This window comes from Tursiops truncatus, chromosome 6, assembly GCF_011762595.2.
Source record: "Tursiops truncatus isolate mTurTru1 chromosome 6, mTurTru1.mat.Y, whole genome shotgun sequence".
NCBI lineage: Eukaryota > Metazoa > Chordata > Mammalia > Artiodactyla > Delphinidae > Tursiops > Tursiops truncatus.
The window spans coordinates 25,641,106-25,660,871 of record NC_047039.1 but is presented as its reverse complement, the minus strand read 5'-3'; the positions used below and the strand labels follow the sequence as shown (position 1 = coordinate 25,660,871).

The 19,766-nt window shown below is 35.2% G+C and overlaps 1 protein-coding gene and 1 pseudogene across 10 annotated transcripts in view; both read left to right on the top strand.

The window, feature by feature from the left end:
- The window catches only part of ZNF484 (zinc finger protein 484), a 27,752-nt gene extending 14,615 nt beyond the window's left edge, over window positions 1-13,137 (top strand). For 7 of the 10 annotated variants that reach the window (XM_019940489.3, XM_019940486.3, XM_019940490.3 and 4 more), the window contains 3 exons: window positions 3,404-3,530; window positions 3,806-3,901; window positions 10,352-13,137. In XM_019940489.3, the coding sequence (XP_019796048.2) occupies window positions 3,404-3,530; window positions 3,806-3,901; window positions 10,352-12,678 (2,550 nt within the window). In that variant the 3' untranslated portion in view covers window positions 12,679-13,137. Of the gene's footprint in view, window positions 1-3,403; window positions 3,531-3,587; window positions 3,655-3,805; window positions 3,902-10,351 lie in introns of all 10 variants that reach the window. The other 3 variants (XM_019940491.3, XM_019940492.3, XM_073805907.1) reach the window with 2 other exon arrangements.
- On the top strand, window positions 12,766-19,766 carry LOC109550750 (protein archease pseudogene; annotated as a pseudogene).

The following is a 19,766-nucleotide window of genomic DNA, read 5'->3' as shown; positions in this document are numbered from 1 at the left end:
TTTCCCTAGATATTACAATATCCATTTTTAACTCATTATTCCCTTGCCCCCTTCTCAGTAGATACTAAAACACCTTAATTCCATTTGCTGCATTTAAATTCTACACATATTTTAAACTTCACAAGATATTACTGTTACTGTTTTTGCATAGTCAGTATTTACAGTATTGTAAAATGGGATTTGAGAAACTTCATGAATCTTTGAGTTGCTGTCATTCACCATTACTTTTTCAAATTTTGCTTCTGCCTCATATTCTCCCTCTTTATCTTCTCAGACTACAATATGTTATTCCTTTTCACTGTGTTGTACATGTGATACGTCACATGCACTTGTGTTTATTTTATTAAAAAAAACCTCTGTGGTCTGGTTTGTATATTTTCTGTTTGCTTGTCTTCCATTTCAGTAATTCTGTATTCTGCTATTAAACCTCTCTCAGTTCTTAATTTTAGACACTGAATTTTTCTGTTTTCATTTGATATCTTTATTATAAGTCCCATTTTCTCTAATGAAATTCTCCATCTTTTCTTCTAACTCCAAAGTGCTGTAGGACTGTTTCTTTTGAATTTTTTTCCTCTGGTTTTGGATATTTGGCCCTGTTTTCTGATAGGCATAGGATTTCTTTTATTGTATCAAAACATGCATAAAGCATTGTAGAAGATCTAGATTATGATATCTTTCTCAATAGTGGATTCATCTTTCCCTGAGCAGATAGAGTAGAAGATGAACATCTTTATCCAGTCAGGCACAGTGTTATGTTGAATCAAGGCTGAGTTTAAGCCCTAATAATAGTCTACCTTTGGTTCACTCTGGCCATCTAAGATTTTCAGCTGAGAGCCTGGTTTGTCTTCTGTGGACCCTCCTCCTTACAGATGCCAACTCTGTCTTCTTACCAGACTACTAAAATTTTGCTTTGCTTTTCAGAGGTTATTCTGCTTAAGTTTTTAGTCTTCTGCCCATACAACCCTAGAATTTGACAGATGTCCTGAGAGGAAGATTGGCCATGTGTTTGAGTTCTGGTCTCCTTCACATACCATATATATTGCCCATTTAAAGTGTGCATTCAGTGGGTTTTAGTATATTCATGGAGTTGTGCACCCTTTTTCACAGTTTTAGAACATTTTCTTTCTTTCCCTCCCTACTCCAACTCATACCTTTTAGCTGTCACACACCCCCCCCCCCCCAACATCCTTCCATTCCCCCCTAGCCCTGGGCAACCAGTAGTCTTCTTTCTGTCTCAATAGGTTTGCCTGTTCTGGACATCTCATATAAATAGAATCATATAATATGTGGTCTTTTGTGACTGGCTTTTTTCACTTAGCATAGTATTTTCAAGATTCATCCATATTGTAAAATAAATCAGTACTTCATTTCTTGTTATGGCTGAATAATCTCTTGTATGGATATACCACATTTTAAAATTCATCATTAGTTGGCAGACGTTGCATTGGTTTTATTTTTGACTATTAAGAATAATGCTAACTATGAACATTCCTATACAAGTTTCATGTGAATAAGTGTTTTTATTTCTATTGGATATGTACCTAGAAGTGGAACCGTTGGGTCATATTATTCCTTTTGAGGAAGTATCAGACTGTTTTACAAAGTGACTGCACCATTTTACATTCCCACCTTTACTGTATGAGGGTTCCAGTTTCTCCACTTCCTCACTAACACTTGTTATTATTTGTCTTTTTTTTTTTTCATTATAGCCATCCTAATGGGTGCATTTTTCTGATGACTAATGACTAATGATATAAGTAGTTTTTTAAATGTCAGAATGAAAATTTTAATGTCATTTATTATTTTGCTACAAAATAATAAAAATACAAATAGGCACAAACAGCATTTTTTAAATTATAATCATCTTAGTGAATTTGAAGGGGTATCTCTTTGATTTGAATTTCAATATCCCTTATGACTAAAGATATTGAGACCCTCTCATGTGCTTTTTTGGCCATTTGTATATCTTCTTTGGAGATATGTATATTCAGATTCTTGATCCATTTTTAATTGGATCATTTATCTTTTTATTGAGTTGTAAGAGTTCTTTATTATTCTATACACAAGTACCTTATCAGATATATAATTGCAAACATTTTCTCTCAGTCTTTGGGTTGTCTTTTCACTCTCTTTTTTTAAAAGTACACCTTTTATATATTTGTTTGTTTGTTTTGGCTGCGCCACAGGGCATGTGAGATCTCAGTTCCCCAACCAGAGATCAAACCCATGCCCCCTGCAGTGGAAGTGCAGTGACCTAACCACTGGACCACCAGAGAATTCTCCCTGTGTTTTCACTTTCTTGATGGTATCCTTTTAAACACAAAGTTTTTAATTTTGATAAAGTCCAATTTATCTATTTTTTTCTTTGTTTGCTTGTGCTTTTGATTTTATATCTAAGCATTGACATATATATGCTACCAAATGTAAAATAGTTATCTAGTGGGAAGTAGCAGCATAGCACAGGGAGGTCAGCTGGGTGCTTTGTGATGACCTAGAGGGGTGGGATAGGGAGGGTGGGAGGGAGGCTCAAGAGGGAGGGGATATGGGGATATATGTATACATATAGCTGATTCACTTTGTTGTACAACAGAAACTACAACAGAAACTAATACAGTATTGTGAAGCAATTAGTCTCCAATAAAGATCTATTAAAAAAAAACAAATCATTGACAAATCCAATGTCACAAAGATATACCCTTCTTAGCTAAAACTTAAGAACATTTAGGTCTTTTGATCCATTTTGAGTTTATTTTTTTAATATGGCATGAGGTAGGAGTCCAACCTCATTTTTTTGCATGTGGATGTCCACTTGTCCTAGCACCATTTGTTGAAAAGACTATTTTTCCCCTTTTAAATTGTTTTGACACCTGTGTTGAATTATCAGTTTACCCTAAATATGAGGGTTTATTTCTGGATTCTTGGTTACATTCCATTGAATTCTATCATCTATACTTATACCAATACCACACAGTTTATTGGAAAAAGAAGCCTATTTTATTCATCTTTTTTAAAGAAAGAATTGACTTAGTAGATTGATGAGTGCAAAGTGAAAAGCAGAAGATATATTCTAAGTGAAGTGTTAATGAAATATGGCATACATAGAAAAGAATGCACAAATCATGTATGCAGCTTGATGAGTTTTCACAGCTTATTCTTTTGTAACCAGCACACAGATAAAAACAAAACAAAATACAACTCCAGAATATTATCAGAACCATAGAAAGAATGGCATGATACTTTTAATATTTATTTTTTCCTTGAAATAATAATGTAAAATTTAGGTATTTAGTCGGAATCTTATATGTCATATCATGTTAAAAATTATTAAAAATAAGTTTCTAAATATCTTGTTCCTGTCCTGCAATCCTGATCCTTTACATTGAATAAGCATGTGTTTTTCCAGGGATCAGTGTCTTTCAAGGATGTAACTGTAGACTTCAGCAGGGAGGAGTGGCAACAGTTGGACCTTGCTCAGAAAAGTCTATACAGGGATGTAATGCTGGAAAACTATTTCAACTTGATCTCAGTGGGTAAGCACAGCTCTGCTGGGTAAGGCTGTACCTAATTGAGTGTATTTTCTTTCTCAGTGGAATTTCTGAAATCTGTGAGATTTCTGAGGTACGTGGGACTTTTAAAGACTGCAGGACATCTGAAGTATGTAATAGTTTTGTCCTTATTTTTTGTCCTGTGTTCTTAACAATATTATGAATATACTTCTGTTCCCCATGAACTTTTCTGGAAAGTAAATGGAATATTTCATTGTATGACCTCTGAAATCAAGTATTTTATCATTTCCTGTTATTAGGGTGTCAAGTTCCCAAACCAGAAGTCATTTTCAACTTGGAGCAGGGAGAACAGCCATGTATGTTGGATGGTGAAATCTCAAGCCAGAGCTATCTAGGTGAGTAGGGAACAAAAAGCATAAGAGATAGCACAATCGAACTGCAGTTGTACTGGCAGAGGCTGACAACTTTGAAGTGCTATTGTTATGATGTTTCTCAACATTCTGAACTTTTGGAACTGCATGGATAGAGTTGATATTGGCCCCTTGGACATCTAAATGCCATCCCCACTTCAGGCCCCTTCCAATATCAGTGTCTTTGTTGCTTGACTTTTTTTTTTTTTTTTAGCAGAGTTCCCTGTGCTATTCAGTAAGTCCTTGCTGGTTGTCTATTTAATTAAATTAATTAATTAATTTAAAAAGCATCTTTATTGGAGTATAATTGCTTTACAATGGTGTGTTAGTTTCTGCTTTATAACAAAGTGAATCAGCTATACATATACATATATCCCCATATCTCCTCCCTCTTCGTCTTCCTCCCACCCTCCCTATTCCACCCCTCTAGGTGGTCACAAAGCACTGAGCTGATCTTCCTGTGCTATGTGGCTGCTTCCCACTAGCTATCTGTTTTACATTTGCTAGTGTATATATGTCCATGCCACTCTCTTCATCCCACTTTGCTTGACTTTTTAGGAGGGATGTGCTACAACTACTGGTATGTTGGATTTAAGATACTGCCTTTTTGCTTTTCCTCCCTTTTTATAGCATTTTTTTATTCTTTTTACCTCCATCAAGGTCTTAAATCATTTTCTTACACATTCAGGGGCTCATAGAGTTGCTTTTTAAAAAAATTACTGTGGGTCACACTCCTGCTGATTTCTTTTCATTGTTTTTCTTTTCCCTTAGTGCTTCAGAATTGTCACCTAGAGATGGCCTTATTATATCTTCTCCCATGCCTCTCCTCCAACTGTTGACTTTGAGGGTACCATTACCTACAATTGGGGACAGCTTTTTATTGTATGTGATATTAGTAATTATGCTTCCTGACATTTTCTTCCTACCTGGCTAGTGTAACACAACACTCACTAGGTCTTTCTGATTAATTTATTAATTTTGATATTTTAGAAAAAGTTTCTGTACCTTGTGTGCAGGAAATCGAGTAAATCGCAGTCCTCAGTTTGTAGTCAATATATTCATCACTCTGTTTAAGCTCCCCTTCTTATTTTATTTCTTTCATAACTTTTTTCTTTTTTTTTTTTTGCCACACCCTGCAGCATGCAGGATCTTAGTTCTCTGACCAGGATCGAACCGTGCCCCCCTGCAGTGGAAGCTCAGAGTCCTAACCACTGGACGGCCAGGGAATTCCCTATTTTACAATTTAAAAAAAATTTTATTTTATTTCTTTGCTTATCCCTTTTAATCCTCACTCCCTGTTTGTTTTTATTCTTCCCAGAGGCAACTGCTCTATTATATTTGATATGTTTGCAATCTATCCTTGTATTTGTGGGGTATTTATAAAATTTAAATTCTTGGTCATTTTAATTTATAGAAATGGTACTGTGCTGTATGTCCTACTCAGTTTCTTATTTTTTTCTCTCAGAACTAAATTGGTTCATGTTACAATGTGTTTTTCTAGTTCATTTCTTCTAATTGACGCATACATTTCATAGTGTGTATATATACCATATTTACTTGTCCAGCTTTCTAGCTACTACAACTAGTACTGTAATAAATTTCTTCATGAACTATTCTTATAGGAAATGAGAATTTCTTGAGGAAGAGTAGTGGAATTGTTTTATTACTGAGTATACTAATACTTTATTTAACTAAGTATAAACATGTTGTTTTCTAGATTGGATGTATTAGTCTGCAATCCCCTGAACATACAAGGGCATCAGTTTCTCCACATCCCTGCCCATATTTTTAATAATTTCACATAATGTGGCTAATCTGATGGATTTTAATTTCTAACTATTGTTTTAATTTGTGTTTCTCTAATAACAAAATATTTTGAACATCTTATCATGTACCTTGTAGTAGATTCTGACTTCATTTTTGGTATTTGACTGCTGACACCTTCTAAACTTCACCACTGTCTCTTCACCTTCTGCCGCACATCTGGGCAAACTTACAAGAAAGTCTAGGTGCTCTCTCCCTTGGTACTAGTGGGAAGTTGCACTCTATCAGTCAGCTTAGCCCCATATCCCAACCACCATAAAAAACCCAAGCAAGTTTCCTTTTCTTGCTCTCTTAAGTCACTTTTGGACCTGCTTGGGAGCGCTCCCTTTAAAAGCCTCATTGTGTGAGTAATGAACCTTTTCACACCTTATTGGTATGTGTGTCAAATCATCACTCTTGAGATTTGAACCAAATTTGGGGTGGGAGTCCATTCCTCCTCCGCAGGTGACTTAACAGTTGGTATGTAGTAAACAGGATCTTTAGGCGATGACCACCACCAGGGGGTCTTTCTTCTCTTGTTCTGTGGCTTTACTGCTCTCTGGTGAGTATACACTTTGAGCTGTGTTACTTTATGCTACATTTGCTGAGTCCCACAAGTCTCTGTCATATTTTTTTTTCTCTGTGGGTGGGTGAGGATATATTTATTCTCTCAGAGTATAATTAATAAGTGGAAATAAGACTCAGAGTAAATAATCACATTTATATGTATATTTTGTAGGCTGATTAGCAATAAGTGAAATTGAAATAAAAATGACAAACATAAAAACATCAAAAAGCAAATAACAGTTAAAACAATGATGGCAGGTACATTGAGAAACAGGTACAATGCTGAAAGCTCTGTAAGTTTAGCCAAATCTTTCTGGAAAGAACTCTGGAAACATATAATAAGTGATATTAAACTGAACATGCTTCCTGCCCTGGAAATTCTACTTTGGGGACATACTCCAAGGAAGTAAGCAAAAGAAAAGTCAAGAAGTTGACACAAAGATTTTTATGGCTACACTATGTATGAGGATAAACTAAACATCCCAAATGGTCCGAACAGAGGAAAAACTACCATAACTATAAAAAAAAATTATAAGTATAGGAAGTACTAATATACAGAAATGTACTATGAAATGTTATGTGAAAGAAGCAAAAACAAATAATCAACACAGAGTTTAAATACATGTAATGTACACACAGACCTTAGCAGGGTTTATAAGATTTTAAACAATATAAATAAATTATAATGCTCTGTCATATTTTTAACCAATTGAAGTTGGAAGTTATTGGCATTATGGGACATATGTAAAGGACAATGCCTTCGTTAAAGTGGCCTAGACCTATCTGTGTGTCTCAGATTGAATCATGTGTCTCAATTCTGGCATAAGCCTTTCAGGGGAACAACTGATACCTTACACATGTAAGGGCCCATCAGGTGGCTGCTTGTGTGGAGGAAGAGCAGTTACAGTGCAGCATGCTAACAGCAGATGGTACACCTTTCAAAATTTTGTCATATTTTATTGTGCTTTTTGCTTTTCCCTGTGACTCATCTTCTCAAATAATTCTTTATGCTCTTTCTACTAATTTTTCTCTTTTATAAAATATCAGTTAGATGCCTTCCTCCTTTTACTTTCTAGTGATATCACCAAAACCATGTCTGTATTTACTTATGCCTGGATTATTCTAACCCTATTTGGATGTACTGTTTCCTTTTTTTTTTTTAACTTTTTTTCTTAGATGCTGATTAAAATATTCTGCTTATCTTGTCATAGCTATATGGTACAAAATATTATCTAACATATGACAAATTCCTCTCTCAATGGGTTTATAAACTAAAGGAAGAACATGCCTCATATTTGCAATTCACATTTATCTCTGTTTAGTTTCCATAATCATGTTCACTTTGTTTTAACACTTTCTTTAATGATACCCCTGCGTCTGACCCTTTCTTTTCTGGCTTATCTGCCTATTCAAATAATCCACATACTTATGCTTTGCTCTCAGGTTTCACTTACTCCTTGAATTGGACCTAACTATTACAGCATACATTGCTTTTCCCTTTTCTAATTCTTCAACCCCCAGAAATTCAGAGAAAACAACATTAATTTGTGTGATAACTGAGTCTTTTACCTCTTTTTTAAAATGTTTCCTTAGAGAATAGTTAGTGAAATTAACTTCTGTAATTTATGTGATAGGCAGAGGAGGTTATTTTGTGTTATTTCAGAGGGATTTGAAAATTTTTCTGCTAGGAGTAATTCAAAGGGCCAATAATTGTAATTAGAAAGGGAAGATAACTGCAAGAAATGTTTAAAATTTCAGGCTTTGAGCATTAAACATTTGTTATTGTGCAAATCTATGCCGATTAAATATGAGTATGAAAGGCTCAGAAATATCTGTGTTTGTTTTTAAATTAAAAGAAAAGAGAGTCTTCCTAGAGTTGTGCTGAGATTTGAGATTCATTTTCAGAGCATAGAACCCTAAATGATCCACGAAGAAAATGAATTTTGAATAGGAACAGAGGACCAGAAAAAGGAAGCTTAATGGGGAAAAGGAAAAGAATATATGTTTGGATTCAGTAATAAAATAGATTTTAGTGACTGGTGGAAAGATAGCTTGCATACATTCATTTTATTGGCCTGAATTATGACTCTGTATTTTATTGAATGAGTAATTCAATGTGTGACAGAGGAATTATGGATAAACTTTTTACCACAGGAGCAAACTTTTTACATTGAACATTGTTGGTAATAATGTAAATGTTGTCAGGTGTAGCAATGGGTTTATAAGCTAAGGAAGTGAAAGGTTGCAAAAGATGAAAATCCATGTTTAGAAATCAGTATTAGAGGTCCTCAGGATTAATGAAAGCCATTAATGTGTGTGAGTAAAAATGTAATATAAAAAATAAAGAATGTGTTTGGGGACATTACAAGGCCTTAGAGATAGAATGAAATGGATATGAGGTTAGACTGTGTCTATATTCAAGAATAATCTAATTTTTACTTAAATATTTACTGAGAGTCTTGTCTTACACACTATTCCAGGATTTGGAATATTAGTGATTCTTATTCTGGGCAAGAATGGTATATTGGAGTAAAACTAAGCCCCTGTCACTGAGAGACCCCCAAGAAACAGTGACTTAGAGAATATAAACATTGACCCATCACATGACAGTTCCAAAGTGAGTGGTCCAGGTCTGCCAGGCCACTCTGCTTCCAATGACTATTTAGGGACAGAGTTTCTAGAAAGTCATTGCACCATCACCTCCTAGAGCAGGGGTCGGCAAATATTTTCTGTAAAGACCCAGAAGTAAATATTTTAGGCTTTGTGAGGCATGTGATTGCTGTCATAATTACTCAATTTTGTTTTGAAGCCCCAAAGCATCTATAGACAATACATCAATGAATGGATGTGGTTGTGTTCCAATAAGAACTTTATGGACATGGAAATTTGAATTGTATATAGTTTTCATGTACCATGAAGTATTACTCTTCTTTTGTTTTTTCAACCATTCAAAACTGTAAAATCTTCTCTTAGCTTTTGGGTAGAGGCCTGGATTTAGCCTGAGGCTGTAGTTTTCTGATCTCTGCCTTGGGCATTGCCAGCTGCAAGATAGCCAATGGGAAGAGGAGAGGGTTTTGGGAGACACACCCACTTCCTTAAGACCTTGGCCTGATTACAACAAATATAATTTTTACTCCCATTTGATTGGTGATAACTGAATTACTTGGCTTTACCTAATGACAAATGAGGCTGCACAGACCTATTCTTTTTTTGTTGTTTTTAGACCTATTGTTTTGAGGCAGACACATGCTTGGCTACAAGCTTAATACTGTTGAAGGAAGGGGACAGATGGACAACTTTCAGTCTCTGCTTCAGAGTTGGCCCTTTTTGCTGTTATATTCTTCCTATTAGATGCATGTATGTGCACCCCAAACAGGACATAAAGAATTGAATCATATACATACATTTATTGTTTGTAATGGTAAAGCTAATTCAGGATGACTGAGGCTACAATAGTTTTCTAAACATAAATAAGTTGGTATTTAGGGCACAGTGGTTAATAGGGAAAAGAGAAAGCAGGGAGATTAAGATTTATAGATGAAGGATAGTAAGAAGCTAGACTCAGAAACACTTCTTTTTAGCCACTTAGTTTGTCACTTTGTTTTTCTGACCCCTTACTGTGTAGTTCTGCTACATGCACAGAACTGATGTACTTCAGTTTGAATCTCATCTTCCCCAATTACTAAACATTTGATTTGGACACACTACTTAACTCTTCTGTGGCTCAGTTTCCTCATCTTTAAAATAGGGATAATAATAACACCAATATCAAAAGGTTGTGATGATGTTTAAATGAGTTAGAAAAATGCCTGGCAAATCTAAATGCTATTGTTTATCAGACAGCAAATGTAATGTAAATGCTTATTTTATTATTGCATATTATTATATATAAAGAGATTACTACACATATATTTATTCATATTTTATATATTTATCTATATTTAGTATTATGTTTATATAAATCTCTTCCATTTCTCTGTGTTCACCCTGTATCCACTCTATGTATCATCCCTTCTGTGTTCTGCTAACTGTTCTTTGTGTGTTTTATTTTATTTTATTTTTTAGATCAGGGTATTGGTTTTGAAACGTCACAACAGGGAATGTCTGAAGAAGTTTCAATCCAGTTTGAGAGAATTAATCTCTTCACAAGAGATGACCTGTATTCCATTTTAGAAGAATTGTGGCAAGATGATGAACAGACAGGGAGATGTGAGGAAAACCAGAACAAACATTTAAGTCATGTTGCCTTCATCAACAAGGATACACTAGCTAATGAGGGAGACTGTGAATATAATAAAGACATTAGGAAAATGTTTCGTGTAAACACATACCTTGTTCCTTCAAGAAAAAGACTCCATAACTGTGACTCATTTCAAAAGAGTTTGAAGCCTATTGTAAGCCTATGTAATTATAATAGAAACAATGTAACAGAAAATTTTGATAAGATTATTGGATATGGTAATATCTTTACTCTCATGAATTCTCATACAGAAATGAATGCTTGTGGATATAATCAATGTAAGAAACTTCTGAGTCATAAGCAAACTCTCATTCAACATCAAAAATTTCATGGGGAGAACCTCTATTTATTTTCTGATTGTGTAAAACTTTCCACCCATAAGTCACACCTTTTTGCACATCAAAGGATTTATACTGAAGAGAAACATCATGAGTGCAGCAAATGTGAAACAGTCTTCACTCGGAAGTCCCAATTTGCTGTACCTCAGGTTTATACAAGAGAGAAACCTTATATATGCACTGAATATGGGAAGGACTTTTCCCTCAACTCAAACCATGAGAAAACTCCTCACACTGAGGAGACTGATTGTAAATTCAGTCCACATGGAAAAGCCTTTATCCAGAAGTCAGATCTGTTCAGACATCAGAGAATTCATCCTGGAGGGAAAAAACCCTATAATTATAATGAATGTGGGAAAAATGTCTCTCAGAATTCAAACCTCAATATACATAAGAAAGTTCATACTGGTGAGAAACACTTTGAATGTACTGAATGTGGAAAAGCTTTCACAAGGAAATCAACACTAAGTATGCATCAGAAAATTCATACAGGAGAAAAACCCTATGTATGTACTGAATGTGGGAAAGCCTTTATCCGGAAGTCACATTTTATTACACATGAGAGAATTCATACTGGAGAGAAACCTTATGAATGCAGTGACTGTGGGAAGTCCTTTATAAAGAAGTCACAGCTCCATGTGCACCAGCGAATTCACACAGGGGAGAATCCCTTTATATGTTCAGAATGTGGGAAGATCTTCACCCACAAGACAAATCTCATTATACACCAGAAAATTCATACTGGTGAGAGACCCTATATATGTACTGAATGTGAGAAGGCCTTTACTGACAGGTCAAATCTCATTAAACACCAAAAAATTCATACTGGAGAGAAACCCTATAAATGCAGTGACTGTGGAAAATCATTCACCTGGAAGTCACGGCTCAGGATACATCAGAAATGTCATACTGGAGAGAGACATTATGAATGCAGTGAATGTGGGAAAGCATTTATTCAGAAGTCAACACTGAGTATGCACCAGAGAATTCATAAAGGAGAAAAACCCTATGTTTGCACTGAATGTGGGAAGGCCTTCTTCCATAAGTCACATTTTATTACACATGAGAGAATTCATACTGGAGAGAAACCTTACGAATGCAGTGATTGTGGGAAATCCTTCACGAAGAAGTCACAGCTTCATGTACATCAGCAAATTCACACAGGAGAGAAACCCTACAGATGTGCTGAATGTGGAAAGGCTTTTACTGACAGATCAAATCTCTTTACACACCAGAAAATTCATACTGGTGAGAAACCCTATAAATGTAATGACTGTGGAAAAGCTTTCACTCGGAAATCAGGCCTCCATATACATCAGCAGTCTCATACTGGAGAAAGACATTATGAGTGCAGTGAATGTGGGAAAGCCTTTGCAAGAAAATCAACACTAATTATGCATCAGAGAATTCATACAGGAGAGAAACCTTATATTTGTACTGAATGTGGGAAGTCCTTCATCCAGAAGTCACACTTAAATCGACATCGGAGAATTCATACTGGAGAGAAGCCCTATGAATGCAGTGACTGTGGGAAGGCCTTTATTAAGAAGACACAACTCCTTGAACACCATCGAATTCACACAGGAGAGAAACCATATATGTGTGCTGAATGTGGAAAGGCCTTCACCATCAGATCAAATCTTATTAAACACCAGAAAATTCATACTAAACAGAAACCCTATAAATGTAGTGACTTTAGGAAAGCCTTCAACTGGAAAGTACAACTCAGTATACATCAGAAATCTGATACTGGGGAAGTAGAATGCTCAGTGCCACAATCATGGTGTGGGGATAAAAGTTTTGAGGAGCTATAGCTTGACTAAGAAGCAAGAGGTAACCAAAGTTACTTTATCTAGTCAGAAGTATGAATATCTGGATCTCATAGCTGACGTCCAGTTTTATACATATGGGGAGACACTCTGGAGAAAGTGTTTAAGCAGTGCTTAATGGCCATGCTTGGTTACTTGGGATTGTCAAGCCCCTGCAAATAATAGTACATTTGGAAGGAGATAACTTGGCAATCTTTCTTGTTTCACATTTTGGATAAGGAGCTTTATAAATCAGGGCTGTTGAGTTTTTCATGCCCTGCATAGCAAAAATATTCAATGTTGACCAAAGGAATTTCTTAAGGAACAGTGTTCTAAGAAAAATTTTCATTGTCCAAGCACCCTAAGGACACTGAAATCAAGGCAACAGTATAGACAATTCAGGTCTATAATGAAGAAAAGCTAGACGTTTTTGTGAAAATTGACATTAAACGCACAAAGAAGGACTCTACTTTTTTTCCTTTGGGAAGTCAGTATTATTTATTGTTTATAATGTTTACTAGTGTGTGGAAATTTGGATTCGTAAATTTAAAATTAACAATTTGACTTTGAGATTGGCAAATCAGAACCACAGACTTACCTGAATATTCACAGGCATCTTTAGGTAACCAATGTGTTCCCTCATTTACTAATTCCCTGCCATGGCAGCAGGTAACTCATGGCCAAGAGGTATAAAGTGCTCCCAGCCTGTATCCCAAAAGTGATCAATGATGTAAGCAGCACCCCATAGACTACCTGTCACACTAGAACTAGCCCTGAGATCATGGAATTTAGCTGCAGGTTACAGATTTAGTACTCTGGATTCTCAGCATCTTTCACAGAAACCCCTACTTTTTACTGATTTCTGTTTGAAAAAGAGACAAATTAAGAAAATGAGTTTTAAAACCTAGAATTCTTTCCTTTGAATTTCGTTAATGCATTCTCTACATATTTATTATTACATACTAGGTTATTATGAGGCAATTATCTTGCATTTGAGCTGTATTCTTAGAAGATAGCTGCACATTTGGAAGAGTACTATTTCCTTTCAATCTCTACAAATTAATCAATTGTTTTCAAATCCTCTATATTCTCAAATTCTTAATCCTCTATATTGTATCAGATACTAAAAGAATGTGTGTACTAATCTCCCAGAATAATTGTGAATTTGTCTCTCTTTTAGAGCTACCAGTTTTTGTTTTATATATTTTAAGTCTATGTCTTTACATATATTCATATTTAGAATTGTTATACTCTTTCTGGTTAGTTGAAACAATCATTATAAAATGTCTGTTTTTTATCTCTGGTGGTGCTTTTTGTCTCAAAATTTACTATGTAAGATATTAATACAATATGCATACTTTACTTATTAAAGGCTAATGTAAATGAGTACACCACTTTCTGTATAAGGTGAAGAGTTAGAACATTAACTTTATTTCCTTCTTGACTTGTATTGGTAGCATGCATTTTAATTCTGAATGTAGTTGAAACAATCATTACTGTTTCAGAGTCAATATGCATTTAAATTAATCCATATATTTACCCTTTTTGTTACTTTTTTCCCTTCTTCTTCTTGAATTTTCCTTCTAGAATCATTTTTTTTTCTGACTGAAGGACACCTTTTAGTATTTCTTTTAGTGTATGTTTGCTAGTGACAAATTGTTTTCATTTGTTGGAAAATGTCTTAATTTTGCCTTCATTTTTAAAGGATGTTTTTACTGAGTATAGAATTCTAAGTTGGCAGTTATTTTCTATTAGTATTTTGAGATATTTTGTTTTGATTTGTATTTCATTGTTTTGTTGAAAAGTAAGCTTTCAATCCAGTTACCTTTGAAGGTTATGTTTTTTTTTAATTATTCTTTTCTCTCACTCCTTTAAAATCTATGTCTTTGTCTTAGGCTGTCAACAGTTGGACAGTGATATGCTTAGGTATGATATTCTATGTATTTATCCTGCTTGGGGTTTGCAGTGTTTTTTAAAATCTGGAGCTTAATGGTTTTTTTCTTTGGGTTTTTTCCTCTTTTTTTGCACATTTGGGGAAATTTCTAGCTATTATTTATTCAAATTATGCATTTACTTCATTATGTTCCTCTTCTTCTCCTAGTGATGACCCCATTGTCTAGATAGTATTTTTCTGTTGACTATTGTTTCTCTTGGGTTTTGGTGATGTCTTGTCTTCTCATATACCTGGTGATTTTAAGTGAACTGCTTAGACATTATATATTAAAAATTGTAGATATGATTAGATGGCCTGGATATCTTTCAGAGAGGATTTCCTTTGCTTCTAACAGGTGACCAGCCTAGGAACATGAGCAATCCCTGATTGCCTTCATCCAATCATGTACTGAGATTATTCGAAACTGGGCTGCAGTCCCTGTGAGGGCTTGTCTATTTTTTTTCACTCTTATTCTTAGGGGATACCCTCAAGACTTAGGACTTTGGGAGATTTATCAGGATGCTCCTCCTTAGAGGGAACTTAATTCTACTATTTGTCCCTTTAGTCCCATAAGTTTGTCAAAAAACTGTCTTAAGTTTCTCTTGCTCAGTATTTGCTTTAAGAATTAGCAAACAACTCTTTTTAATAAATAGTTCCAAATTCCAGAGGTTATGTCTTTAATCTTATTCTTGCAGTTTCTCACTTCCTTGGTAGCTCTCCAGTGCTGTCACAACGCTAAACGTTTTTAATATTTTCTTCCACCTTTTTTAGTTCTCAGAGGGAGTACTGGTACAGGCCACCTACATTGCCATTAACAGAAGTTTTTAATTCACTGAGATAGCTGTTGCTACTTAAGGAGTCCAGAAATATACGTTTTTAATTACCAAAACTCTCCAAACTTTCCAAAATATGAAAGTGCTCTGATTTGCAACATGACTTTATTCCCAATTTTTGCTGCTAAAAGTTAAGGCATTCACTCTTTTGTTAAACACTTTATAAACTTTGATACATATGAGAAAAGTACTTCTGGTGGTGTCAAATTTTATTACGGTAGCTGCCAAACTTTAGCAAAAGGAGGAGATTGACTAAGAGCCTCTCAGATTCTTTCTTTGATAGTATGCCCCCCCCCACCCACTGGATAATTAATAGAAAGTTGAGTTAATGAAAACTGGTGTCAAGAGCCCATCAATTTGATTCTAAACTTTTTTTTTCTATGTTGGGGGTAGGAGTTTATTAATTAATTTATTTATTTTTGCTGTGTTGGGTCTTCGTTTCTGTGTGAGGGCTTTCTCTAGTTTTGGCAAGCAGGGGCCACTCTTCATCACAGTGCTCGGGCCTCTCACTATCGTGGCCTCTCTTGTTACGGATCACAGGCTCCAGACGCGCAGGCTCAGTAGTTGTGGCTCACGGGGCTAGTTGCTCCGTGGCATGTGGGATCCTCCCAGACCAGGGCGCAAACCCATGTCCCCTGCATTAGCAGGCAGATTCTCAACCACTGCGCCACCAGGGAAGCCCCTCAACTTTTTTATTCTCAGGTATATTTTTAAAAATACAATTCTACATTACCAAGCCAAAAAAAAAAAAAAAGATACTTTACCTTTCATAAAACACAATCTCTAGGAGAAAGGAAGAGTGTTTTGTGGGCCTCCATGTATCTCAAGGGATACTTGGGAATTGATTGAGGAATGGATGATGGAAAATTATCAGTGGAATATGAGAGCTAAATCTTAAGTAGGTAAACCCAAGGTCAGTATAAATTGATTGGGGGAAATGTGGAGTATAGACTTGACTTGGGAAAGTAGTGTGAGTTAGCCATATCTTTTTTTTTTTTAACGTCTTTATTGGAGTATAATTGTTTACAATGGTGTGTTAGTTTCTGCTATATAACAAAGTGAATCAGCTATACATATACATATATCCCCATATCTCCTCTCTTGCCTCTCCCTCCCCACTCCCTATCCCACTCCTCTAGGTGGACACAAAGCACTGAGCCGATCTCCCTGTGCTATGCGGCTGCTTTCCACTAGCTATCTATTTTACATTTGGTAGTGTATATATGTCCATGCCACTCTCTCACTTCATCCCAGCTTACCCTTCCTTCCCCCTCCTCATGTCTTCAAGTCCACTCTCCACAGCTGTATCTTTTTATGACAGCACTATAATACAGTTCACTTGTATTTACGGCAAAACTATTTTAAGGCAGTTTTACAATAGAAATTTTTAAATTAAAAATACACTTTATATTAATTTTTCAAAAAGGAATCTTGTTCTGTGAATTCAGTAAATGTAAGAAAATGGTCACTTGGACCAGTATTTAATTATACATCAGGTAATTTGTAGGGGAGAGTACTTTGATTAAATGTGGGTAGGGCTGCATTCACAAATCATACTTCATTACAGAAATTCATTTTGGAGAGAAAAACCTATAAAAGCAGTGACTAGAAAACACTACACCTGGAAGTTATCAGAAAATTGCTGCTAGAGGAAGACAAATGCACTAAATATGGGAATAGCTTCATTCAGAAATCAGTTTTCAGTATTCTGTATTATACACAAGTAAAATTGTGTATTTCTTAAAAGTGAGAAAGTATTCTTACACAAGTCAGAATTATAAATTATTAATTACAAGTTATTCATACTACAGAGAGGCCCTATGATATTGTATATTGTATGTTATATGTCAAAAAGTCTTTGTCCATGAGTTACACCTTACTGGACATCAGATAAATAATTGAGAAAAATAAGTCTTCTAAGAATACATCATTTTCTTAAAATGTCACAAAATTCATAGTGGGAGGAAACTATATATTTGATACAGTGGAAGAAGCCTTCCTATAGAAGCAAATTCCTCAAGAAATACGATTCATCTTGTTTATTGCTTTAATTTCATGCCCATGTCTCTAGAACCAGTGGGGACAAATAGGTCAGTCGAAAAATCTCCTTTCTTTTCATTAAAAAAAATATTTAAAGACACACATGTGCACACACATAAAACTTTGTATAAATGTGACATAATATATTTTATCTCTTGAATTTTGTACTTTCTCCATTCTCAGCAACTCCAGACATCAACAGTCTGTCAACAGATAAGCAATGCTGATGAACTTCTTTTATTTTTCTTTATACTCATAACCATATGTGGACACATTAATATGTTATCTGTGCACACATATATGAGTGTGTGTTTCAATTGTCTTAATATGGGATTATACACACATTTTTGCATCTTTTGCACTCAACAGTACTTTAACCAGCTGAAGACTCCATGGTGTGGAATGCCATAATTTGTTCAACCACTTTGCCACTGTTTATTGACATTTTTGTCACTAGGAAAAATGATCTGATAAACATCTTCCAGAGCTGACATAGCATAATAGGTTAGTGGACAAGCATAATCATGCCCTTACCTACTGGAGCTTTTTTTCCCCGCTGTAAGAGTGAGATTGATGGATTGAATTGTGTTTTCTTATTTTAATAGATGTTGCCAGATTTCTCTAGAATAAGACTAACATTTCATATTTCTAACATTAGTATAAAAATATGCCCTTCCCCTGTATTACAAGTAGCTGTTACTCTTTAACCTTGAGGAATTTTATTATTTCAAAGTGATAACTAGTTTTATTTTAATTGACGTTAATATACCTCTTTAAAAGTTCCTTCGCCACTTTGCTAATCTGCAAAGTTGCCTTTATAAACCATCCTAAATTTTTCTTTTTGGATTGTCTTGTCAATTTGTAACAGCTTTTTATGTTCTAAAGGTAGTAACTCCTTTAAAAAAATAGCCTATTGTTTGTCTCTTGACTTTGTATATGATATTTTGCCATTCACATTTTGTTTTTTACGTTTTTTTTTTGTTTTTTTTTTTTGCGGTACGCTGGCCTCTCACTGTTGTGGCTTCTCCTGTTGTGGAGCACAGGCTCCGGACACACAGGCTCAGTGGCCATGGCTCACAGGCCCAGCCACTCCATGGCACGTGGGATCCTCCTGGACCGGGGCACGAACCCGTGTCCCCTGCATCAGCAGGCGGACTCTCAACCACTGCACCACCAGGGAAGCCCTTTTTACATGTTTAAATGTGCCCATCAATTCTTCCGCAGCTTCTGAATTTCTAGTCTTAGTTAATCTTCACATATTATAAGATTTTTAGATGTTTGTGGGGTTTTTTGTATACTTTGTATATCTTTTTTCTTGGATATGGATAGTCACTTTCACAGTTATAGACACTGTTGGTTTGCTGAGCAATTCCAATACTCCTCTCTCACTGCTTACTCCATTAGCACCTTTTGAAGCTTGTAGTGGCCAAGTGAACTGACTCAGGCCAGGAGAAGCAAAACACTGGTAGTTCTGGGAAAACCTTTGCTTTCCTAAAGAAAAGGACAGACTTAGCTACTGTCATCAATTTATGCTTTCTTCCTTTTACATGATGCCTGGGGCAGAGGCAACATTTTCTCAACCATAGGGGAGAGGCCAAAAGAATCAGAGACATGTCCTGACATATTTAATCAACACTAGCAGCAAGTTACCTCCTGGCTTTTGCTATGTGATAAAAATAGACATGCTTTATATAAACCATTCTATTTTAGATTTCTCTTGCATGGGAAAGTATGCCTGAATTTATTCAGACACCAAATTTATAAAGTAGTCCATCTTTTCTCTATTAAAATAAATAAAAAAGATTTTTTAAAACCCCAGTAAACTAGATACCCCACAGAAACCAAAATGAAGTAGACAGATAGCAAAATTAAACAAGATGTGTAATGAGTAAAAACAACCACAGATACTGGGTCAGTCAATAGGACCAGAAGAGAATACTACCAAGAGCAAATGATTTCCTAGCAAGACATAATTGATCAAAATTGAAAAAGAAAAAACTGAAAACAGTCAACAATCATAAAAAATTGTAAATGTCATTATAGAGCAACCATTTAAAATGTACCGGGACCATAGGAAAATACTTCTTAGATTGGACACACAAATAATGAACTATAAAAGAAAAAATGTTAAGTTTGACTTTTCAGAATTAAAAACTTGTCCTTTGAAAGGCACTGTTAAGAAAATGAAATGGCAAGATACAGAATGGGAGAGAATATTTGCAGTAGACATCTGACAAAAGATTTGTATTCTGAAAATATAAAGAAATTTACAACCCAATTGTAAAAAG